At 35.3% G+C, this 27266-nt stretch overlaps 1 protein-coding gene across 1 annotated transcript in view; it reads right to left on the bottom strand.

The window, feature by feature from the left end:
• Positions 1-680: 680 nt before the first annotated feature.
• The window catches only part of LOC134795362 (collagen alpha-1(XVIII) chain-like), a 46898-nt gene continuing 20312 nt past the window's right edge, over positions 681-27266 (bottom strand). The window contains exons 4-22 of the mRNA XM_063767190.1: positions 25874-26011; positions 25561-25743; positions 25045-25185; positions 24271-24388; positions 23534-23617; positions 20562-20617; positions 18516-18722; positions 17496-17639; positions 13655-13744; positions 12914-13136; positions 12407-12481; positions 11981-12093; positions 9999-10091; positions 8400-8522; positions 6765-6895; positions 4389-4568; positions 3716-3859; positions 1904-1984; positions 681-893 (exon numbers count right to left, since the gene is read on the bottom strand). Coding sequence (XP_063623260.1) covers positions 818-893; positions 1904-1984; positions 3716-3859; positions 4389-4568; positions 6765-6895; positions 8400-8522; positions 9999-10091; positions 11981-12093; positions 12407-12481; positions 12914-13136; positions 13655-13744; positions 17496-17639; positions 18516-18722; positions 20562-20617; positions 23534-23617; positions 24271-24388; positions 25045-25185; positions 25561-25743; positions 25874-26011 — 2400 coding nt within the window. The 3' untranslated portion in view covers positions 681-817. The remainder of the gene's footprint in view (positions 894-1903; positions 1985-3715; positions 3860-4388; positions 4569-6764; positions 6896-8399; positions 8523-9998; positions 10092-11980; positions 12094-12406; positions 12482-12913; positions 13137-13654; positions 13745-17495; positions 17640-18515; positions 18723-20561; positions 20618-23533; positions 23618-24270; positions 24389-25044; positions 25186-25560; positions 25744-25873; positions 26012-27266) is intronic.

Here is a 27266-nt window from a genome sequence, read left to right as displayed (position 1 = left end):
TTGGAGAGCAATCCAAGAAAACGCAACTTATGGCGGTCACGACCCTCAGTCATGACGTTACGACGAAGAAGAAGAAGAAATATAATAAGTGATTGACGATAAATTTAAACCTTCTTTGCTTAAATGGCTGAATTCATAATAAAAATCTGATACTATCTAGGAAGTAATATCGGCTATTACATCAATGTACCATTTCGAGGAAGAACTCTTCATGAGCAAGTAGGATGAAAACAATAAAACGTGCAAGAAGAGAAATCGGCTAAATGCTGCATAGATAGGTAATAGATACACATTATGCACATAAACTTATGAACCATATTTACCATATTTGTATCGTAATCTACAAAATTAGTTCTGTTCAAACCTTTTGACAAAAAGTGAAGTTTCGACACTAAACTTAATATTAATTTACATTGAAGGTTCGCTTCTTATAATAATAATCTTGTAGTTATTTATGGTTTTGCACAATTTTTAATGAGTCGTTAATAAACAAGCCCATTAAATCGGCACTGATAACATTTTTACATAAAATTGCACACAAATGAAACATGCAAAACTCCGTCGTTAAAAAGACTCTTTGCGTTTCATCAAAAAAGATTTATGCTCTTACTCATTTAAAAATCACTGCATTGGTAAAACAGCCATATAAAAGAAAAATAGCAAAGTTTTTAATTGTAAAGGTAACTACTCGATATTCGTATATTGTCGATATGCTCCACTGGGATTCTTTCAAGAAACGTCTCTGGCATTTATTACATTAAAAATATGTACAGTCTTCACTTGTTCTTACGATCTATATGAAACTAGGAGTCTGTATCTATAATGTCCCTCTTGTATCGTTTCGTTGATCGTTAAGGTCTTTTAGGAATCGTAGCTTATCAGCTGTTCGGTACCTGGGACAACAAATAATATCTTTGTTAAAACCAAAAGGCACATAAAATAATACGTTGTTTATTAATAAATTTAGTAGTAATATTATCTTCGGTTACCGCGATAGTTACTCATGAAATAAAACTATTGAATACACGCTATTCAATTACGCTATATAATCCGTTTCAATAGTTTTATTTCATGAAATTTAGTAATACATAACAAACTTTATCTTTTTCGGTTTATTTTTTATCGCATAGATTGTTTTGAAGGATTAACAGCCCATGAAATGAAACATATGAACTGAAATGAAATGAACAACAAATGAAATTGTTACAAATGATATTGTGACAGCACTGCAGTTCAATATTGCTGCCGACTGATTACAACATTTCTTGCAGTAAACATCTGACAGCAATATTTATCATTTTAAGTTTTAGTATGCTTGTTTATTTCTTTCTGTTTTTATCAATAAAATTAAAAATTCAATATAAGTAAATTGTTACATACTTTACTTTTGTACTTATCAATTAAACGATATGATTTATCATTTTAATCATTTTAAGTTTCCTGAAAATGTTTTAAACTACTAAGCACCAGTAAAAATATAACAACAAAACTGTTAATTTCATTTTAACTTTGTACAAAGTGTATCCAAGAATTTTGAACTCGTGAAGCTACATAAATACGAACTTACTTTAACTAAATTTCTAGTTTCTACGAACAACGACTTTACCTTTTTAGAGTAGCTTTGTAGAGCAATTAAAGTTGGTTTGTTGACTTTAAAAGTAAAGTTAGTAGCTATGTCGTATGTAGTAGTTATGTAGCATTGTTATTTAATTCAACATTCTCTTCAGTTTTGTAAAGTAAAAATAAGTATTAATTTCTTTGTCCGAAAATAATTCCATACCTACATACTGCACGGAGCTTAAATAAATGATGATTTTATTTCAGCCAAGATTTATATTGACTTTTCGAGACAGTGTTTTTCGGGAGAGGAAAGAATTATGAATAAAATATTTTTAATACTTACTTGGATCTTTTTTTTCTTCTCACCGTGTCCACGGGGGTTGCCTCGACACACAGCACAATTAATTTGGAACTGCAAGAATAACTGCAAGAAAAAGATTATAAGTTAATTGTAAACTGAAAACTAAAAGATGCTTCCGGATTATTTTGGTTCAACTGGTTCTCGTAAAATTTCATGTTTATAAAAATACTAATAGCTATATCCTGCAAGAATTTAGAGCTTGTGACAGCCTCCTAGTCTAGTCGGTAGTGACCATAAGGGAACTCCGTATGGCATTCAAACTGCAGAACTTCATTTTGTTAGACCGCAATTTTTTTTGCTGATTTATGATATTTTGAGCCGCTAACAATTAGAAGCCGTTAGAAAATCCAAGAAAAGGCTTTAAGGGCGGTTTTAGACTAGCGTTTTATACGCGCCTATAAGCTCACTTTTGGAAGTACGTGTAGGCGAGTACCTATTAGACTAAATGTACCTAGCGAATGTAGCGCGCGTGTAAGCGCGAAACTCCGAAACGACCGTAAATTCGTAGAAAAAATGCTAGTCTGTAACCGCCCTAAGAGAATATTTGAAGAGCAGAAAAGTTAATATACTTGTAGGTAGGTAATACATACCTAAAAGTACATTATTGGGTCCAAGGAGACAACCGTTTGCTTGTATCGAAAGAATGAATGAAATAAGAGTAAAAATGACTCACAAAAGATGCGTACATAATCTCGTATCATTCTATAAATTACAACTCTCAACGAGACGGGAAGTTACGTTGGGAAAATATAATAGGAGTGTTTGAAGATATAAAATTAAATTAGCTCGTGTTTGCCTCTGGCATGTGTGAGAGGTACAAAGAATAACGACGATATTGCGGCGTTGTAAGAAAATTGTGTAAGTAGGACAACCGCGGTGCGCTGAAATATTGTAAAGGGTCAATTAAATATATTTATACAGTTTCAATGTGAAATCTGACAGCAAATGTGACTGTTTATAATGTTCACTATAATTTACAAAATAAACTTTCTTTGAGGCTGATTTGAATTAACTTTACATCGATTAGATCTCATTTCGACATCAATGCAAATCCATAACAAGTTTTTAAAATCTGAATCTTACTTAAGTAAAGCACTTTTTTTATCAAGGTATACTAATGGAAAAAATAGCGAAAGTAGGTACCTATAAGAAACTTTAAAATATTGATTTCGTTATATTAGTAAACCTTAGTAGGTAGGTGTAAATATAAAAAAAAAAATAGGGTATAAATGTTATGTTATTACTTATTATACTAGCAAAAAGGTCATAATTTTGATTATTCAATGTTAGTATGTCTCACAACAGTTTAAATTAGATCATAATTTATTCATACCTAAACCTAACTTTAACATTTGATTCTGTGTTAAGTATTCCCCCAACAACAGTGAAGTAGAGACAATAATGTGAAATTCCAGATTGTTTATTAAGAGAATCGATATGCTTTATCCTCGAAGGTTTATCGAGGGAAATTGGTAACCTGGTACTGATTCATTAAGAATTAATTGAATTAAAATCTTAAATTACGGAATGTTTTTTTTTTCCTTTTTCCATTTTCCTTTTAATTTGCCGCATATTTCATGATTCGCAGTTGATTTTAAATAAAAACCAACCAAACATTTAAGGAACAATGAAAAACAATAACAACACAACACAACAACGATTGTTCATACTATAACTGACAGCACGTCATGATGCCATTAATGCCGTTATAATAAGGTGCTCGCAGCTTCGGTTCACGCACCTTTATGTCTGAAATGGGCCTTATGTAACCTCTCAAGTTAGAAAAACACTCACGTTTCCTGGTCCAGCAGTTTGTTAGAGCGTAAAGACGAGGCCAGCCCGAACTTATCCGGACTGCCACTGTGCCAGGCGTCGCAGTACGCGTCCATTGCTGGCTCGCCGTTGGGACTCGCGCCGTGCCACACAGCTTTGGTTGGCCTGAGATCAATGGAATATGAATCATTTGTGTTATATTTAATTATTGGCTAAAATCAGGCTCTTTAGTATAAATCACACATCACTAAATAGTAATAAGTGTGTAGATACAATAATAATACCATGTTTTATTTATACACTTACGCATGGAAAAATGAAAAAAAAAATAACTCAATTTAATTATCACAATTGAAAGTAAATGAAGCCAAAGAATGTCTGATTATCTTAGCAACTGGCACGTTATAATATCTGCCTACTCTTCTTGAATTTTGAATATTTGACCAAAATTAAGTAGGTAACGAAATAACCTTAGGGTGATTATTTGTTGGAAATAATGAAACACCGTAAATGTATTACTATATTACCCTACATTTGAGCAGATCTGAAAGCAATCTTAATTAAATAGGGTTATTGATTCTTAAAGAAAGTGGAAAGGAAGAACTGTTGAAATTATGATAGGTAGGTATTTGGATCAGCAAATATTTGGAGCGATTTGGATAAAAATATAAATATTGTAAGGTTTAAGTCTCACCAGCCAGAGTCCATTAGCACGTTTTTTCCACTGAAGCTGTAGATCTTAGGCGCATGGGCAAACAAAGCACCAGAGCCGTCGAACATTTCACCCCAGGAGTTGAAAAGCACGTCGCCGCGGGTATTCACCACTGGGATTCCACGGTCCACCCAGCTCACGATCGAATCCATGGTTTGAACCCTTGACAAATAAATATGAACATAGGCAAATCGTTGCCCATAAAAAACGAAAAACCTGATATGTGTATGTAATTTAGTAACAATGTTGTTTAGTAAAAAGGACACTAATAGGTACACGTGTGTGTGGGTGTGACCGACTTTGTTTTACTACACCCATTCAAGAGTTTGTTGTTTTGTTTTAGTTTGAACAACAGAAATAAGTTGGATACCTATTAAATGTTTTATTTAGAGAAGTTGGCATCTGTTAGTTTAAACATTTTAAATGTCTGTATTAAAACGATTTAAAGTTTAATTTCCGATTTCCTTTAAATAAATTATATAGTTTTATTTTTGTAATATGTGTGCGTAGTTGTAGTTCTTTACAGTGTTGATGTAAACGAAAGTTATTTTCAAATTATTAATACGTGGTAAAGTCCTATGTTAGTAATATATGATATCTAACTTTTTTACTGACCTACCTTTTAATTGACCAATTTTTAGCGAAAGTCTCTTTTTCAGCTTGGGCAAAACTGTTTTCGTAAGTCTGGATGTTCTCCAATGCAGGTTGCATTTCATAACCGATTCTCGTGAAATATTACGAGCTGGCTTTCCTGCATTATTATTTATTTGTAAAATGTCTAAAACGGCGGAAATTGGCCGAGAGAACTTAAGCGGTAGTAAGACCTATTGGACTTAAGTCTTTTGTGAGTTCGCTGTGATAATGATTCAACAATTTTTTTTTGTATTCTTTAAGGTTTTTGCTACAGCTTACCAACCAACCATTAACATTATCTATGTTACTGTGGTCTACGCTTAATCAAATGATTTGAAGAATAACAAATAATACAAACATTATTAAACCTACTATCCTGCATTAAGTCTTCCAGCAGGAAATGGATCCAAAGTGGAAAAGCCATTAGCACTTACAGGCTCTATAGCAAAGCCACAATGTTGAGCGAAACTCAGAATATTCAATATTTTCGTTTACAGAATTTTGCATATTTAAGCCCGGCGAGTGATATTGATACAGAATTATTGAATTGTGTAATTGTTTCCAGTGGGGTTTTAACTACTTGATATTGTATTATTTGTTGCCCTAACCGCGGTTGGAATAAATCTATCAATAGTATCAATTGTTTTGTGTTATAGAGATATTGTTTAATTGTTTGTATTTGCTGGAACTGTTACTTAAGTTTTGTTTTAGTTTAGCTGATTCTTGTTTTTGTATTCCAAAAGTATTTTTGTTATTATGGGTTTCCTCAATGTTGTTTTAAAGTGACACATTGGAAGGTAAAAAGCCAGAAAAACATGACCACATAATTTTCCTCCTAATAGGGGATATTACTGAAATGTTCTGCCGCCAGAGTGCAGCACTACCGACTCAGTAAATTCATATACTAACTTATACATACTGTGCCTTAAACTGTTTTTTGACAAGTTTTCACAGACAATAAAATATGACATTGATGCATCAAGGCGGTTTGTTAACAAGGGCCTACCGGTAAACGCGAAAATCGAAATTTAGTTATCTGCCTTCTAATATAATAACAAAAATTCTTTATCGCTCGAATATGCAAGAGTGATAGAGAGATTAGATAACTAAATTTCGATTTTCTTGTTTCGCGGTAGGCCATGTGATTGACGTGACGTGTGATGTGTCACAAAGGTGCCACCTAAGCAGAGCTTTGCCTAATATTCCCTATTCATAAAAATATACGGCCCTGATTTAGTTAAATTATGTTTCATCCCTTTCTTACAAATACATAAGTCAAAATGACAGATAAATACAAATGGTTTATAGCTAATAGGGAATATTAGGCAAAGCTCTGCGTAGGCGGCACCTTTGTGGCACATACAGTAAACAAACCATATTGACACATCACACGTCACGTCAATCACATGGCCTACCGCGATACAAGAAAATCGAAATTTCGTTATCTATTCTCTCTAATATTCGAGCGATAAAGAGGCAGATAACTAAATTTCGAGTTTCGTGTTTACCGGTAGGCCCTTGGTAACAAACCGCCTTGATGCATTAATGTCATATTTTATTGTCTGTGAAAACTTGTCAAAAAACAGTTTAAGGCACAGTATGTATAAGTTAGTCTATGAATTTACTGTGTCGGTAGTGCTGCACTCTGGCGGCAGAACATTGCAGTAATATCCCCTATTCAGGCCTGTAACGCGTTTATGAATAACGCCATTTGAGTATACATACCTGGAAGATATGAATGCTGTGAAAGTGCCGCCGAGCCCAGCCCTCTGGCCTTGTCGGAGGCACTCGTAGTTGGTGCCCCGAACGCCGTGCATGTCACCCGTGTGAGGTTCGTTCAGTGCCGCCAGTCGTAACTAAGGAAGTTTACAATATTATTCATATTGTAAATAACAGGGTTCTTTTGTATTATCGTCGTCACAAAACAAGTCGTAACTTGTCGTATAGGCAAGGAGTTTTTCGCTGTTTACAAAATACACTGGCGCCGCTACAGTTTTCTCAACCTGTGACGATAAAAAGTACCATGCGTATGCAGCGAAGTAATACATGTGGCACTTATCTGCCACTCAATTTTAATGTCTGTCGCAAACCTACACTCTTTTTTTTACAAATTTAGTCCTGTTTGGCGGAGTTTAGATTATTTGAAACTTACGCTAAGCAGTTCTTTATAAATGTCCATGATATATTATTAACTATTAAGGACATTATTTTCTACATGTCTAGATTTTTATCTATCCCACAGTAAGTTGTGGTCACGCACAAAATGGCATGACATTTATTCGGTAACATGATTTAGCTTGTGTAACTTTTAATCCAAAATTATTAATTCTATATACCTAATCTGTAGTTGTCTTATAAATATGGACCAACATTTTTAGGAATCGACAAATACAAAACGGAAATAATTCCATTCGTTTCATTCCCATGAAATTAAATGGCGGCCTTACATCCTATTATTAGGTATAATAATATTCCATTCTTATTATAATGAATCCTTTTTTCAATGAACGGTAGGTATATTATTATCTGCATGTGTTTCTAATTACATAGGTACAAGAGTAGTAATCAGCAATAATTAAAAACATTTTTAGAATTGTTATTCAAAAAACGTAATTAAAGGACTCCTGGTTAAGGTTATACTTAACCTTACAAGGTACTCTGCCGTTGTATATTTTACATAGTTAATCAAACAACCAAAAACCAAAAAGCCTAATATCCTCTCATTAAAAGCATAATTAAAGACGGGTGTGAGGTGTCAATTTTTAAAAATATACTAATAATATGCGGCTCGATTCGGAAAATGAATTAGATTTCTACTAGACTTCAACAAGTTACGATACGGATAATTTAAAGATATTTGTAAGATAGATATGTCAAATTTGACGTTTCCGCGATTCTGGAGGTCCTCTTGAACGATTTCGACAAGTTATGACTTAGATATCCAAGTCACATCTAGTCGATATCTAATGTAGATCTAGTTGATCTCTAAATCGTCTCAAGATCTTGTGATTATCTCGAAATCCGAATAGGCCTGATGGTGTGTCACCCAAACTTCAATCCATAGACCGGTATACTGTTCACTTTTCCTACAATAGTCCCAATGCCTGCTGAGACCGGTTCCAGGGTGTCTATTGTTACGCCTGTAAACGGGTTCCAGCAGGCGTTCTACATGACATTAAAGCTCTCCTCGTGTTGGATCTATATCCCCACGCAAGCTTATCAAAAGACCGGGATTTATAGGCACGTGATTCAAAAATATTTTTTACACGTTATTATTTTCCATACATATTGACGTTTTTGAACAAGGTAAGACAAGATATAAATTACTAAGTACAAATTTTCTCTTAAAAATATACTCACAACTGGTCCTTCGCCCGCCGGGTTCTTATGGTGTACTAAACTAGACGTTTCTAGAACGTTCTGTAGTGGCACTCTGGTTGGTCCATTAGTCATTGGGGCTTGTATCGCTAACAGTGAACCCATCTGTTGACAAAAAACCCATAATTATGAATTATTAATGTGGAAAAGTGGATAGTCATACCGATTCCAGATAACTGTCTTACAGAAATCAAAATCTTGATAGAATAAATAAAGTGTTTTTTTAGCATAGGGTCGACTAATTTGAGCCTTTACCATGCGTCTCCGAAGGTTTCTTACTATTTTGCTTTGATACATTAACAAAATAATACAACCAGAAGGACTTTTAGAATATTATATACTTACGTAACCTAGCATCGTGTCAGTAAATCGTGCATTTTTTTTGTATAAGTTACCACTATTCCGTTTATTTAAGCTGTAATCTCAATGTCATTACACTCATTACTAGGGAATGCAAATCGGTTATTTTTTGTATGGAAATAACCGCGGTTTCGGTTAATAACCGATAATTTCCATACAAAAAAATAACCGAAAATAACCGATTTGCATTCCCTAGTCATTACTTACAATTTATTTTATTTATTGTTCTCACTAATTGCTATTATCAACTCATCATCACTCATTCACTCATTCATCATTGTGGCACTCTTTGGGGGAGGCCTATGTCCAGCAGTGGACGTCCTCTGGCTGATATGATGATGATGAATTGCTATTATTACTTTTTTATACGATATTCCTCATTTCATTACGTTCGAGTTACTTTCTATTAGGTATATTCCACATTTCATTATATTCTAGTTACTTGTACTGTAAATGGAAATGAAGTAGGGTATATGTAACATGTCGCAGCGTTATTTCGACCGCTCTCACCAATTATATAACCGCAAGCGTTAATTAACTATTTATTAAAACCACTTTTACCACTTCACCGTATTAGCACCGTAGTAATGGGTTTTAAACATTTATACTAAGTCGTTATGCATGAACTGGAAATTCATGCGGTGTGAAACGATCATTACTTTAAATCGTACCTAACAGTTCTACGCTGATTCATGATACAAGTGCGAATTTTATTATAATACCGTGCCTGCCTACTTATAAACCTTCCAACTATACTTATTTCAGTTCACACAAACCAACTGTTGTAAAAATTATTAAGCAATAAAGAGACATGTCCCCATTAACCCCATATTACTTTTTTTTAAATTATAATATTTATAATGAAAAACATGTTTGAATAAAATGCATATTATGTGCTACCATGGATTAAGAGTCACAAAAACCCGCCGCCAAAAAGCCGCTCCCATACAACTGAAGTCACGCTCAAATTTTCTAACATGCTGAATTGTGCCGTTTTAAAATCAGTTGATTATCGGCCCGATTTGAACAATGTTTATAAGAATCCACAGCGGTACGGTCAAAAGTGATATTTTTTAAACCAAAAAACGTCACTTTTGACACTGACAGATATGTATCGTAACGATGTGACTTGTTATAAGTATTGTTCGACTCTGGCCGTATATATTATGGCAACAGCTGCTGCTTGGTTCTTGAGACTCTTAACAACAAGTCAAAACTTACCGCTACATATTGCCATCCATTGTTGACTCGGACAAGCAGCGCCTGCTCCTGAATGACGTAAGCCAGTGTGCCCAGTTGGCTGTTTCTACCTAACTGAGAACAAATAAAACGGATTACCTTTTGTAAAAGAGGTGTGCTGCAGTTTAAAAGCCGTAACATACTACCGCACCGCACCGCGAGCTTGGTGCGGTGCGGCGCACGTATCGATAGTGTGTAAGGTGACTAAGGTGGTCGTCATACGTGCGTTAAGGACGCAGCTGTAAGTTAAAACGAGAAAGAGATGTATTGACCGCACCAAGGTCGCGGTGCGGTGCGGTAGTCTGTTACATTAAGCTTAGAATAGCCTAAACTAAATTATCCATAGTGGCTAAAATAGACTAGCCATAGTGGTTTAGTCGCTAGTCGCTAAAAATACGGCTGTAAAAGTTACACGTTATTTTTATAAATAACAAAGCTTCAAAGCTTATGCTTTGAATTGAAATTCGTCAAAGCTATTTTTAATAAAACCAGAATATTCAATTTTGCACCGTGTTGATTTGTAATCGAATTCTTCTTTTTTGTCAAGTCATAAGGTACCTATATAGAAAAACTGTAGCAAAAGGGTAAAGAACTTTTAATGAACATCATTTCAATCTATCATTTGAGCGTTTCTTTTATTTTTTGCCATTTTTATATATTGTGATCTTTTTTGCCATTTTTGTGTAATTTCTACTCAGAATCACGAGCTCGTCCGATCCTGATGGTATAAAAAAATGTCCCAGAGTTTTTTTCCTATTGTGTTACCATTTCCCCATATACTTTGTATGGCGGTAACAAAAAGGAAAGTTTGAAAAATGTATGGAAATTTTAGGAGACTTTTTTTCTCCTATAAGGATGAAAAGGGCTCGCAAACCTGACTAGAAATAACACAAAAGTGGCAAAAAAGGTCACAATAATAAAAATGGCAAAAAATAAAAGAAATGCTCATTTGCCAGATTAATAATGCATACAGCCGTTATGCATTATTAATCTGGCAATCATTTTAACCCTTTGATTCTATCAATAATGGAAAAAAATAACAAATCTATGACTTGCAAACATTTACTAAAGTGATACAAATAAAAGTTTATAGAAACTACTCAAAGACACGCTACTGTTACTAAGTAATGCCATAACAAATTGTTTCTATAAATAAACCTCAAGCAACTCCTTGATTGATTTTCGTAGTAATAATTGACAGGAAACCATAAGCAATCACGTTTGCCTGTGTACAGTCAGCAGCAGAAGTTGCTAAGCGGGCCAGGTGTTCAAAATGATCTTGACGCGACTTTATAGTTAAGATAATAAGAGCGTGTCAAGGTAATTATGAACACCTCGCCCGCTTAGCAACCTCGACTGGTAAACAATAAAGGTTTATTAAACGGATATTAATATAGCTACTTGTGAGGGTTTGGGGTGACTAAACTACACATCATAATGCGTCACTCGAATTAAAGCAAACTAACTAACTAAGCAGAGTACATATAGGTACAGTTAGATCCAGAAAAGTCTGCAACGGTTTTGGTAGCATGTGCAGTGCAAGTGTTATTTATACGTCATAATTTCATAGAAGTTTGACGCTTAAAATAACACTTGCACTGCGTGTGCTATCTGCGTGACGCATTATGATGTGTAGTTTAGTCACCCCAAACCCTACTTACTTACTGATGCTCGCTTAGCTGTTGTAATCTTATAAATACTTTTGTTCACAATATTAAGGAAAGATAATGAATAAAATGGAATAGATATTTGATCCGATACAGCAATAATAAAGTATCTGGCCGGCACGAGCAAAATTAATTTGATTGAAAGTGATACACTTACATTTACTAAAAATAGAACTAAATTAATTTCATCCGATACTAAACCTTAAAATAAACTGATCGTTTGTTTCCAACATTTCTCAATGGGTAAGTATTTTGATAAAACGAGCTGGGTATCGTAAATCATGATCAGGTACTTACTCTCAGAAGAGATTCCGTTGTCTTAAATATGATAGTTCCTACGATAGTTCGTCCATCTTCGTCGTCCTCGAACTCACCGTTGTCCCCAAGAGGGTCCAAGCCATCACGAAGGCCTGAGAGGTACAAATGTTTTCTCTAAACTCACATGTGTCGTACGTTATTACTTCGATATTAAACTTCGTTTTATATTATTTGGTAACGGACACTTTTAGCGAAATTGAAAAACGTCTAAGTTTCATGTTACATTTCTCAGATATATTTCATGATTCTTGTATATTTCAAAATGCAGCACATATTTTTATTGTACTTACATCCTGGATTGCAAAATAAAATATACAAAGATAAACACTTTAACTAATCTAATTTTTATTTTACTGTATTGCGTTAATAACGTTATTCAAATACTATTAATTTTAAATAACATACCGTATGACTCTGGCCGGTACTGCAAACCCATTTGGTTCAATACTCTAAGTGTGTGAAGAGAATCACGCTGTTTTCCTGGAAAAAAGTGTAAATGCAAGACAACGTCGATATAATTGACCAGTAATTTTAATAATTAACTTAACGTTTACTATAATAATTTTAAAACTATAATAAAATACCAAAAAACATTTTTTTACATCGGTTTGCGATGCACGTTGTACCAGCTCTTAGCTTCAAACATAATCATGAAGATAAAATACAACTTGGCATGTTAACTGTAGGTAAAAACTACAATTTTGCTAAGATTCATGCATTTCTGTTAGATGGAACCATATTTTCAAAATTTGTTGAGGTTGTGAGCCATATTGAAATAAGAGTAAGTGTCAAATCTAGTCAAACAAATGTACGATGTTTTTGATTAAAATCTCATTCAATTTCGTTCAAATCAGGCCTATCGCGTCATCCATTATTAGAACGTTATTCCATCTCTAGAGCAATCGCACTTACCTGTACCGGGCTCCCGGCGATTAATCCCAGGGCTATCGGTCAACATGTCAGGTAGTTCGTTCATATATCCTGGCGGCCCCGGGGGACCAGGCGGGCCAGGCGGGCCGGGTACCGGCATGTACTTGGTGTTAGGGACCGGCGCGGCGGTGGGCCCCGGTGGGCCTCTCGGACCATCCTTGCCCGGCACGCCAGGGGCCCCGTCGTCGCCTTTTTCACCTTTTATCTTTAGGGAAACAAATAGGCAATTGTAGCATGGCTTGAAAATTTTAGATTTATTTGTTACATTTTTAGTGGTAATTGGTCATTATAATTGCAGAAATTAGACAGAAATTATGCTCAGTATATTTTGAGTAATTCTATGGCTACCGCATGTAAAATTGTATAATGCGTCATTCCAAACTGTGACGTGGTGACAGGGAAACCGAAAGTACTCAATACCTATACCTAAATTAATGTAAAATGTTAGAATATTTAAGACAGCTGAGATACGAGTTCTTTGAAAACTTTTTATTTTCTTAAGTTGTGGTACTCGTAGGTATTCCTAGATATAAATTTCACTTTACAAAATCATCTAAATTGTATAACATTTCTTCAAATAATATCTCTGATGACAAAGTCCATCAAAAGTGACTCATTAATAATTAATATTAAATACGAGGGTGGAATAAATCTGTCTAGTCCCTAGCGGCGCGTCATTGTTTTGTTTTTTGTCCCGCTAGGCCATTTGTCGTGAGTGATTACCTTGCCGAGGTCGAGCGGGCTGAGGCCAGGGTCGCCTTTTTCACCTTTCTGTCCTTGAGGTCCTGGCTGGCCCGTGGCGCCAGGTGGTCCCTGAAAAGATTATCTCGGTTGACACATCTAATTTAAGCTAACATGAGGCGCAGAACACACGGCGGTTACAACACGAAATACATTTATAAAATAAATAAAAATAATATAATAAATGCTAAAATCAGGTTTTAACACTACATCTAGATAATTTAGAGCTAGAAGTTTGCTTAGCTAGTATTAATTTTGTGGATTTTAGTAATGGACGTTGCTTTACCGATACCGAATTAATCAAAATAATATTTGAGGTTGTTGTTTTATGTTTTGCGATTAAACTGTCGAACATAGCCAATTATAATGAAAACTATGAATCACTTCATCAAAAGATAATATGTCATTTAATTCATAATAACAGTTTATTAATACTGTTTATGAAACAGGCTCTGATAAAACAAAACAGATGCGGTCGAAATCGGTCCTCCTTTTTTTAAAGTAGGTTAAAATTATAAATCCGTGCGGAATTCTAAGTATAAAGAGCATTCGTATGCGACATAGTTCTCTCTGTTATAATCGGAAATATTCGGCTCGAATTATTGCTAAATAATATATAAATACTTTGGGAATATGCCAGTGATAACAATATGATGATTGTAGTATTTTGAGGGAATACAACAGTGTTGCCAGGGCTCTGGAGTCATAAGTTACGTTTCGTTTCCCTAAAAGTCACGTTTTTGCTGCTCAAGTCACATTTTTATATTATTGTATTGTATGGGTAGGTAAATCGATTTTGTTAGAAGAAATTCAGAAAATAATATATTTCACAAAAAATCTACTAACCTTTTATGATTTTTCCTCAAAAAGAAAAAACGGAACCCTTATTTATAGGATCACTCGTGCGTCTGTCTGTCTGTCTGTCCGTCTGTCACAGCCTATTTTCACGGAAACTACTGGACCAATTAAGTTGAAATTTGGTACAAATTGGTGGAATTAGTGACCCAAAGACGGACATGTAAGTCATAACGTAAACAAATGAATTTTAAGCATGGGGGCTACTTTTGGGGGGTCAATGAGAAAGTTAAAAAATTAAGAAATAACCCAAGCAAATTAGAAAAATCTGCGGAAATAATTCGAGTAGTTTTGAAAATTGGTACAGGTATACCTTGTGGTGTCTAAATAAACATACTAAAAGTCCTCGAGGGTAGGGGGTGTGCTGAGGGTGCAGGGAGGGTTAAAGGTACCTTTTTTCTTATTTTTGCTCATATCTCGAATATATGTACAAATAGCATTATAATTACTTCGGTACTACTAAACTAAATTAATAACTAGCTTAAATCTAAAATAGGCCCTTGAGGCATTGTTCCAAGGATGCTGGCGGCATTTCCTCGCTGTATCGCAATGCTGATACGTTGTGCGAGGTAGCCTATTACTTCGGACAAAAGTTTTATCATACAATTTCCTACAAATTTGGTTATGTTTAATTTTACTCTACGATAAATACTTTAGGAGCTTCAGGTTGTTAAAGTTAAATTAGAGTTAAAAAATAGACGGTTTAAGTAATAGGGTCCCGTTTTACCCTTTGGGTACGGAACCCTATTACTAAGACTTCGCTGTCCGTCCGTCCGTCCGTCCATCCGTCTGTCACCAGGCTGTATCTCACGAACCGTGATAGCTAGACAGTTGAAATTTTCACAGATGATGTATTTCTGTTGCCGCTATAACAACAAATACTAAAAACAGAATAAAATAAAGATTTAAATGGGGCTCCCATACAACAAACGTGATTTTTGACCAAAGTTAAGCAAAGTGGTCAGTACTTGGATGGGTGACCGTTTTTTTTTTGCTTTTTTTTCGTTTTTTTTTTGCATTATGGTACGGAACCCTTCGTGCGCGAGTCCGACTCGCACTTGCCCGGCTTTTTTCGTAATTGTTCATCATAAATAAAAATTTTAGTTTGGAGTAAGCAAGTTAAGTGACCAGGCCTCAATTTCACCACGGCTACAATTGTCAGTGACATATGTCGAGCGACAATTGTCAAGCGACAGGTGACATATTACAATTTTATAAAATATTTTCTATAGAAATACTTACAAACATGACAGGCATTTTGCTACAATTGTATGTCTTACAATTATGTTGTGAAACAAGAATTATTTTTTCTAGTCGACATATTTGTAGAATTGTCGGTGAATCTTGACAGGAAATGAGTTATATGTCGGAATTTGTTTCTTGTGACAATTGTCATAAACTTAGCAAGAGAAATATCTGTTTTTCCGATATAATAAAGTTTTTTTAAATAATACAATGATGGTGGCAAACAGAAATACGGCCCGCCCGATGGTAAGCGGTAACCGTAGCCCATGGATGCATGTGACGTCAGCAACAGTGATGTTTTACAATTGTCGCACCTGTCACCGTGGTGAAATTGGGGCCTGCTGATAAAATATAAAAAAAACCGGTTTAGAGCATGTCGGGCCATGTTCAGTGTAGGGTTCCGTAGTTACCCGTCTGTCAAAATAGACTATTCGCAAAAACTCAAAAACAGCTATACCGATTAGGTTCGCTATATTTTTCCTTGAAAGTCTTTACTAAGCTATGTTTTTATGATTTTTTTCATATTTTTTGGACCCATGGTTCAAAAGTTAGGGGAACTAAAGGGGAAAACACAACTTTTTTTCTTTCAGATCGATTATTTCCGAAAATATTAAGTTGATCAAAAAATGGTTCTTGAAGTGTATTCGTTTTAAAAGACCTATCTAACGACATCCCACACTATAGGGTGGAAGCAAAAAAAAATTCATCCCCACTTTAATGTAGGGCAGCCACCATAAAAAAATATTTTTTTCTACTTTCTATTATTAAATTTGGCATGAATATATAAATTTGCTACACTGACAAAGTCATAAAATATAAACTAGAAAAAGTATTTTTTTAGGGTGACTCCCCTACATTAAGTGGGGATGATTTTTCGCTTTTACCCTATAGTGTGGGTGTCTTGGATATGTCTTTTAAAATGAATAAGGGTCTTTAAGGACTATTTTTGATCAACTTAATATTTTCGGAAATAATCGATCTGAAAGAAAAAAAGTTGTGTTTTCCACTTTAGTTCCCCTAGCATTTTAACCATGGGTCCAAAATTCGTCTAGCTTAAAAAGTCACAAAAATTGCCTCAAGATCGTAAGTCACGCACAGGTCACACGAGAAGGCGAAAAGTCACGAAAAATGTGACTTTTGTGACCATCTGGCAACACTGGAATACAATAATAATTAACACAATGAAATGAGCAGGCGATTTAAACATTCATTTGTTATAGAGCCACATAGTATGCTTAAAATAACACGATTTCATGCTTAATTAATTACTCGTATTGAACTTTGAGCCGTGTACATATACATAAATGTAATACATATTTAGTTTATTAATACTGAAGTACCCTGCAGCGTATTTATGTAATGGCGTAATATGCCCAGGGCTATTTTTGGTATATTCGATTAAGTTGTCTATCGAATAAAGTACCTAAACTTGTAATCGTTTAGTGTGTCAAAAGTTGACATTCAATTCAGACGCATGACTAAAATGTTATTACATTAATAAATTAAGCACGGTTAACTGAAAATACTTGAATTGAGCTAAGAAAATTTGACCATTGGTCTATTCAACCTTATCAGCTGAGTATAGGCCTCTTCTTTATTACACCACACCTCGGTCCTGTGCTAATCTCAATCGCTGAATGCTTGTCGTTCGGCAGATATCATTATTATATCTTGCTAAATGTCAACATTTCTAAATCAATATATTACCATAGGTAATACTTACCGTCCAGCCAGGTAGTCCGATGTCGCCTGAGGTGCCATCCGTGCCGGGAGAACCCGGAGGCCCAGGGGCCCCCGGTGGCCCCCTAGGGCCTGGAGGCCCCGGGTGTCCTCGCTTGCCTCGTGGCCCTGTTTCGCCTTTCTCGCCCTGAGATAAAACACGTCGTATTAAATGTATGTACAGTCAGTATCAAAAAGCTAGTGACGGACAAATTTCCCAAGTATTATAGTAACACTTTTTGTTACCGTATAAATAAGGATGTGTTCCGATATATTTGCCACTTTGGCTGTTAGTAATTTTTTTTTATTTACAATGCTGAAGTTCATTTCGTGTTAAATTTTGTTGGCTCCCATGGGCCGTGGCAATATGCCGGGATAACGCGAGGAAGAAGAAGAAGACTGAAAAAGCATTCAAGTGTATCTTTTAAATATAAATATTCGTGATCAAAAGTACAAAGTTATTTTATAATATTTACTTATTAACTGTAATAAGCATATAATTTATGCTTGTTGAAGATTCTTCCTAGAATTTTTCCCTTTACTGCGCTTTTAACACAGAGTTTGATCTTATCAAATTTTCCAAGAGAACGCTCTTGAACAAATTTTCTACTAAATTTATATTTGCTACGTAAAGCCCAGACTTTTTAGACGTTAAATTGCTGCACCCTGCAATACATATTTAGTGAAAATATGGCTATGCCAGATAGAATATATTATTATAAAGGATCCTGTTAGAGCCTAATAGTAGTCGAACAATTCACAAAATTCAATTCAAGAAATAAAATGTTGGTTTATATTTTGGTTTAATTTTATAGAAACAAGTTTACTGGAATGAACTTTTCATTACGCAGATTATTTACAGTTAATTTATTATGATATTATAATGATTCTGGTTCAAAGAAATATTTATAAATTTAAAAACCATAAAATCAAATGTGTATATTAAGAATAAGCATTTATTACGAATTTAACATACTGGCAAAATGAAAGCAATGTAACATGGTATGAACCAGATGTAATTTACCTTGGTCCACACTGAAGCTTCTTCTTTCGAAAGAGCCACCGGGCCAGGTGGGCCAGCTTCGCCTCTTTCCCCTTTTAGCCCTGTAAGGCCAGGAGGGCCTTGCGACCCAGGCAGACCTGATGGTCCGATGTCACCGCGCTCTCCTGGTTTCCCGTCGTTTCCAGGGAAACCTTGTGGGCCTTCCATGCCCCTTGTGCCTTTCTCACCCTAGTTAAAATTTCAAACAGTGATAAACAAATAGTCCATCAGCTTATTGATTTTATGTACGTAAAATTTGAATTTGAATATTTAAGTACAGATTCATACTTTATTTATAGAATAAACATGTTGTGTTAACAATTCTTAGCTTTACGAAAGTTATACTCAGGTGGAGTTGTAAGATATTTGATTCCATTTTTTATAAAGTGAGCTACAAGTTATAGCGTTACTTTTTAATATTACCACTAGTTCTAAACTTTAACTTGTGACAATAGGTACTAAAAGTGTTCACGATGTCATAGATTGATTGCTCGATAGAAAAATAGAAAATGTGAAACTACTACTTATCAGTTCTGACCATATCTTGTCTTAAAAATTAAATATAACACAATGAAGCTAAAAATAACGAAATATTTCTAAACTTAATAAGTAAGTTTCATGTATTGTATTTTTTGGTAAATTTCGTAGCGTATCACTATAAAATAATATAAAATGTGTAAAGTCATGCGCTGTCATCGCGTTACCTCACAGTTGTCAGGTCAATGTTCTAAGCTATAATTTTCCGGAATAGATAACATCGAAAATTACCCTCTTTACTTAAAACGCAATAATCTACCTGAGCTTATTTTGTGTGTTACGTAAGTGTTTTGTTGATGCGGTCTTTATATACAGCTGACCTAACAAAATACGTAATCGATATCACTTTCATTTTCATAGACATAAACTATCCGCTTTCATTTCTGTCGCTATAAATGTTTGTTATAAGTAATTCCATCGTTTGTCAACAATGGGATTTTAATGCTATATTCATTAGTTTGTCGGTATTGTATACTTTTATTGTACAAAAGGCATAAAAAAAGTAAGTTGCGTGGGTTTGTTTATGAACGGGCTTAGATTGCTTTAAATATTCAGTGCCCTTCAGTGGAAAAATTGAAACAAAAAGCTGAGCAATGGCTTATTTCAAAACAAATTACAATCATAAAAGTGAAATAATATACCTACAGTACCTTAGCTGAGACATATTGAATATTGATGTTATTTCAAATTCAACAATGTTTAATTTCAGTTATTCGAGATGATAAAAATATACCTATACCAATATAGGTACAACTTGAGAATTCCACTTTATTCTTGTAATAGAAAATTATACATTAAGTATTGTCTATAAAAATACATTATTGGTTCTTGTTCTCGTTCAAGGCCTTATTTTATAAAGATATTTATACAATTTAACAATTCTACTCTGGTAATACGAATCAAAAGGTTTCTTGCCATTGGGCAAGCGTGCGTTGATCGTGTCAAAGTAGCCGATTAACACCTAAAACTTGTAACTTTCCGCTTTATATTATAGGGTTCAGGCCGTCGACATTGTTTCACATTTTCACAAGGTGAGGTGAACCGGGCCGATAAGGCAGGTGTTATCGTCAGGTTACGTAATCTGTGCGTCAAAATGTATTACTTGTTATCGTGCTGCTGAAGTTGTGTGGACGCATCAGTTATGTCATGGTACTAGGTATTTATTCATCTGTAAGGTAAATTATACTAAACTAGTGTATTAAGCTCTTGTGAAGTATAATTTGAGTGTGTATTAAATAAAAGTTTAAAAACTACCTTTTTTTATGTCAATCTATACAAAACGTTGTTTAGTATGACCTTATCTGTACTATGAGAAAAAAAAACACCTTGAACGTTATCACCACACTTAGAATCTGGAGATTTTATATCCATACCAAGAGCTCACTTAGCATGAGCGGCTTTGGTTTAGTTCGCTTTATACAAGACCATTAAAACTGGTCCAACTTTAAGTAAAACGCTAATTAATATTTACATCTACAAGGAAGTAATTACCTTTTCACCTCTCTCCCCCTTTACCGCCTTCACGAGCGCTGCTACTTCTCGGGGGCCTGCGAACATTACATATAACAATTTATATTCGGCCCACAGATCACTATTTAACACTAGATGGAGCGCAAAAGGCTAACGTTTAACACTCACAGAATGTGCATTATATCTAAAACTCATACATAAAACTCAAGCGGTTATATATCAGCCACCAGGAGACCAATTCAAAGTATATCAAAATGATATCATGATATTATCCTTTGCGTGTGCTTTTCGCTTGTACTAGTTCGTACGTTTGGCGCGAGATAAACGCAAAAAAAAAGTTTGAATAGGATGAGGGGGGGCATCAAATCTTACACGAAATGTGCAAAGACTACCTGAGACAATCTGAGTTAAAAAGTCGTGAGAGCGTGTCCTTACGTTCACGCGTTATTTTACGCCACTTTATTTACTAATACAATTTCAGGTGAATGTAAAAGTAGATGACATATTTGAATAGGGGATATTACTGCAATGTTCTGCCGCCAGAGTGCAGCACTACCGACTCCAGTAAATTCATAGACTAACTTTTACATACTGTGCCTTTAACTGTTTTTTGACATGTTTTCACAGACAATAAAATATGACATTGATGCATCAAGGCAATTTATTAACAAGGGCCCACCGGTAAACACGAAAATCGAAATTTAGTTATCTGCCTCTTTATCGCTCGAATATGCAAGAGTGAGGAGGTTAGATAACGAAATTTCGATTTTCTTGTTTCGCGGTAGACGCCCAGATTGTGACAGATAGTGGTAGTGGCGCTACCTACGCAGAGTTTCGCGTAATATTCCCTATTGCGTTGCTAGTTACGAGTAAAGGATGACTCACGCTAGACTGGGCCGGGGCCGGGCCGGAGCAACCGCGGTGCTTCGTTTTCTAAGCACCACGTGATCACCGATCAGCCGTCATAGAAAATGACATGTCGGACACCACGGCCCGGGCTCGGCCTGGTCTAGCGTGGGTCATCCTTAAGCCCAGCATAGGTACTTAATGAGCGATGAACATGAGTCTTCAAGATAAAATCTGAAATTCCCGCTAAGGAAACCCAAACTTGTATCGCACTCAATGTTTTCAAAGAAAATGGAACCTTAATATCTGGAAATAGAGCACAAAACCCTGCTGACAAACAAAACTGAGAAAGACAAGAAGCTTACAAAAGAAATGACGTGTTCTGTTATGGAAAACGCATAAAATAGAACAAGGGTTATTCGTTACATAAACAAGAACATAAGAACCTATTGTACCGATAACCGACATCATCACTTCAGAATTTTTTAATGAGATTTTGTATTGAGTAAAACGGGACTCACTGAAAAAGGTTTCTTTAACGGAAAAGCCAGCTATTATTGCCTGCTTGGGTGTTATGTTAAAGGTTCCTTGTCAGGTATGCAATCACAAATTTGGTTCTTACGATTCTTATCACGATCATGATTTATATTAAATAAATAGCATATATAGATTGGTTAGTTATAGTTACGTTATTTAAGTTAAGATAACTGTGCTACGTTCAAGGTAGTTAATAGAGGACTTCATACTCTTGAATACTCCTAAATCCATCGCTATGCCTCGCGTACCAGCGCTCTAGTATGTATATATGTGTATATGTGTGTATATGTATGTGCTCTGCGATAGCTTTGATACTAAATAAACTGTTGCAAAGCTGGCTACACGACGCGGTATGCATCCAATAACAGGAGATAAGATAAAATCAGAGACAGGTAAAGTAAAAAGATAGACTTTGCAGATGTTATGTTTTCTATCGGCTTTATTATCAATTTCATTTTGATCGATCACCTCTAGCTACCACATATCATACACCATACCATATAATACTTATAACGTATAGCTAACTAGCAATCCTTGCACCTAGTAGTTATTTTTCACAAAATCATGAAAATGATTCATCATATTAAGAGTTATATTTTTTTATTACATATTTTTAAAAGTAAAGTAAACGTTCTTTATTCGCATAAAATATGGTACAGTATATAGGTGGTAAGTAGAAAAAAATCCAGTACAAAGACATATTTTGCTATAGGTACAATAGCGTGCAAAGCAATAGACTTACCTACGCCTAAAACGTAATGCCATTATTTTTTTCTTTCCATATCATTATGTAAATATACCTACGTAGATATTAACGGGAGGTCAAAGCATTATAACATTTTGCTACAAACTTAGCTGAGCACTACGCTACGCTGTGCTAAGCGCTACGTAGTTACGTTAATATTTAGTAAAGAGTATGAGGACCACATCTTTGTCTAAAGATATACAGACTTTATTAATAAACTTGTCTTTTAAAAAATCTAGGAAATGCACAAGTTGTGATGCCGCTAAACGGGAGGAGTTTCTCATTTCTTGCCAGAGTTTGTCAAACAAAATATTCTATGAAAAATATGCTTTTCTACTAGTTTTTGCACATAGACGTAATGGAGTTGAATAATAGTAGCTATGATTTTATGTTTGCGCAAGTTGGCTAGTTTTTTTGCACGTTTCATTGTACTTTTCTGTGGGCATCATTGCATGGAGCACAAGATTCATTTTGGGTCATCGCGCCAGCCAAGTAAGTAAGTACATTTAAGCAATTTTGGTTACCTCGTTAACCTTTTGGACGCCAATGACCGATATATCCGCACCGCAGGTTCAACGCCAAAGACCGATAAATCGGTCACAGATCACAGAGCAACATAGACCTACGTGCATATGCATAAAGTTCAATTTCAGTTTTGACATTTCGGTGACGTGGCGTCCGCGTGACAGCTTTTGTGTTTGACACGGCGTCGAAAAGGCTAAGTGGGCCGAAGTTGACATAAAGTCACTTTTTTTATTAGATTTTCAGACATTTTCTGAATTTTGACATATGTATTGCCTTAGTTCCTTTCACTTTATTTATTTAGTTTCTTAGTTAAATACTTAATTAAGTAAATGTAACTTACTACTGCTTGCAGTTCCCGTTGCTATTGAATTGTCAATAATGCCAGGTCCAGGGGGCCCGGGCGGGCCTGGGGTTCCTTGACCACCTGTTAACAGTAAATGATTTAAGAATGTTAATAGTTTCCAACTTTGGGTACAAATCAAATTATTCTTATAATTTTTTTAATTTTTATTGGTATTTGGTTGATTTAAATACTTTGTGAGTTTTTTTAACTATACAACAAAATTCTAAGTGATTGTGTAATTCCAGAGAAAAGTGTGATAATGTCTTCGAGAGTGTTTGTTTACACGATAGGACAAGTAAGGATGAATACACTTTTAGATATAAATGGGATATGTGATGTTTATCCAAGTATAAAGAAACAAAATAGACATCGTAAACAAAGGCAAAACACGAATAAAAGAATAGAGTTTGACAAATTGAATAAAAATATGACCTGTGAACTATGTAAAACAGCAAAGGAACTTGTAACTACGGAATAACAAAACTCATTTTCGGAAAATAACGTTATTTGCAGAAATATAAAATGTCTCTGTAGAACATAAAGAGCAAAAGTTACGTTCAAAGGCAATAAAAAGCGAGAAACCTGTACGTTTGACACTTCAAAAGGTCCGGCGTATAAAATAAAGATTTTCCAAATCGTTGCAATATAGCCCTAAAATCTTGCAAACGAGTTCTCCGCGCATAAATAAGGGTCATAGTGTAACATAAAATTTGATGGTTGAGTTAGTTTGTTACCTTTCTCGCCCTTTTCTGCTGGACGGCCGTGAGGGCCAGGTAGGCCGGGCGTGCCATCGCGACCGGGCTGTCCGCGCTCGCCTTTCGCTCCATGAGGGCCCCTCAACCCCACATAACCCTAGTAACAGAGTTATAAGCCCACGGGTTGAAGTAACATAACGTCCCGTTACGAGGGTCAAGCCGGCGCTTATTGCGTTAGCCCCGAATTTATTCTACGCGTACCTACTAAATTAGCGAGGGTCGTAAGAGATTTTATTTTGATTTCGTCTCTTGTGACAAAGTGTTTTATGAAGGGCCGGTTAATCTTATTTTACAAAATTGACATAAAAGTAAAGTTTTGTAAATAGACCGTAGGTACCACAAGTAACAGTGTAACTGCTACTTTGTTGAATGTCTTACGAGCTTAACTCATAAACGCCAGCTTGATGATATTTTATTATTTCTATTTTTATATTTAAAATGATGAATATAATGTATAATGTACAAGAGAGCCATGATATTAATATTTAATTAATGAAATATTTTATCATCCGCGGGAATGTAATTGGATAAATATTTATATAATTAGTAGGCTTCGTTCCAGTGCACCGAGAGAGAGTACTTATTCATAGTTATCGCGCGCGAGATAGATAATTTTTTTCTACCTGTAATAATAAAATTAGAAAGGATGTCTATCTCACACACGAGATACTGTCAGTGTACTCGTGTTAAGCCTACAGGTGTTCATAAAGTACATGTTTTCATATTATTTGATCATCACACAATTACACTTACCCGTTCTCCTTTGTCACCCTTGGACCCGTGTAATCCCCTCTCCCCCTTGTTACCCGGATAACCCCTATCGCCTTGCGGCCCTGGAGGTCCCATAGGCCCTCTCTCGGTTTGTAGACCGGCTACGGTTAATCCGGTTGATTCCTGAGAAATCAGAATAGAAATTATTAGTTGTAGCTAAGACCTCATTGTGAATATATGACAACGCAAAAAATATTTTGCATAAGGACAGAATTGTCAAAAGTGCAATCTACGCAAAAAAAGAATGATTTTCAGATTTTGTGTAATATTTTAATAAAAAATTTACACTTGGTATAAATAATATTAGAAAAATAAATGCCATAAACATGCATATTATGTAATATTTTTTCAGTTAAGTGTGAAGAGGTACCTATTCAAATATGCATTGTACATTTTGCCGTAGTAAAGAATAAAAATACATTTAGTAAGTAATCATAAAATGTTGGTATTAGAAAATACTATATTAATAAATATAAACGAATAACATATTTATATTACCATGATAGCTGCTGCGGGTCCAGGAGGTCCAGGAGGTCCTTGTGGACCAGCGGTTCCATCGACTCCTGGCTCCCCTTTTGGCCCTGGCTGACCTTCTGGCCCAGAAGGGCCAATGTCGCCTCTCTCTCCTCTGTCACCTTTTTGCCCTAATGGGCCCGGAGGACCCGGATCACCCATTTGTCCCTGTCAAGGAATAAAGTACATTTGTCACTAAGGTAATTTTAAAGATTATTTGTAGGTACGCTATTAATCAACTAATATTGTGTAAAAATCGTGTAAATAGTTACAAATAAATCAATGTGAATAATCTTACCGTTTTACCCGGGGCGCCGATGGTGCCATCGGCGCCTATTGGCCCTTGGGGGCCTGGGGCGCCCTTTAGGCCGGGCACCGTCGACAGCAGCCGAGACAAGTCGTTCACTGTGCACTTGCATTGGCCGGATAAGGAGATCTGTTTTAAATATAATTTTGAAAACTTATAAGGATGGTAGGTATGTATACTTCACTAAAGTAAACTGGACACGGATACTGGACTTCTTCTTAGCGCCACTTCCACCATCCCACTATCCCGGGGTTAACCGGTTAAACCTTGAGTTGCTATGGTTACCAGTACAATTTGACACTGGGTTTAACAGCTTATCCCCGGGTTAGTGGGATGGTGCAAGTGGCGCTTAAAGAAACTCTTTATCCGAGGTTAACTTATGATCATTGCATATCGAGTGATATTTTTACTATGGTACGTCACAGCTTTGACATTTTGGCGTAAGAGAAACGAATTTTTCTGTTGTTTGGACGGTATCGGATAAGTACAGTACGAGTAAGAAGTAAGAGATAAGATAAGTTGCCAACTATTATCGTTACTGCCTTTCTTATAACAATGTTGATCGAAAAAACAATTTATTTCTTAGAAGTTTTGGAGGGAAGCTACTCGTAAAGTAAATATTTTTTGATTCCACGAAATTATTCGGCTCAATTAGCATAATAATACAATTTCTAGGAACCCATTGAAACCTACATATAATATGTGGGTTAAGGTTGTGCAAAGGAGATTAGGTTAATATGCATATACAGACAGAATATATTACTGTAAAATGTATACTAATGAGCGGAAAGCAAATACATAAATGCAATGATTTTGCTGCAATTGCTACTAATTTTAGAATACCGAGTTAATTTGTATTAAAAACCATAAATATAAAAGAATATATCACAAAAATGGACGGCAAAGTCGACTTTGCCGTTTAAAAAATAGGTCGCGAAGTGCGGAGTTTATGGTCAGTCAAAAATTAAAAAGTTAAAAACATTGCAGTAACGATTTTGGGACAGCAATGTTGCATACAAATTCCATTATTATATTATGTGGAGTTCCAAACTTTTTAAAAGTTTTAATGGCCATATCAAATGAAGGCACAGGCCCATCAAACAGCCAAACAGATGATTAGTACTAATTATTATAATGTTGGTACCGCGACTGTCTCAAATAGGTTGGCGTATTTTCGGCAGAAAATTACACTTCTATCTTAAAAAATTTTTTTTAAAAAAAAACGTGGCAAAGCAAACTTTGACAATTGTTTCTACTTTTTTCTGGGAAAATATATACGTAAGAATGTTGCTTCTGTAAAATATTTCTATTAGGTATATTTATATTTTTTGCACCATTTTTGAGAAAAGCACTATATAATAATGACTCTGCTGGAAGGCTACTT

This window comes from Cydia splendana, chromosome 12 (genome assembly GCF_910591565.1).
Source record: "Cydia splendana chromosome 12, ilCydSple1.2, whole genome shotgun sequence".
In the NCBI taxonomy this organism is placed as follows: Eukaryota; Metazoa; Arthropoda; class Insecta; order Lepidoptera; family Tortricidae; genus Cydia; species Cydia splendana.
This window is presented reverse-complemented; position numbering and strand designations above follow the sequence as displayed.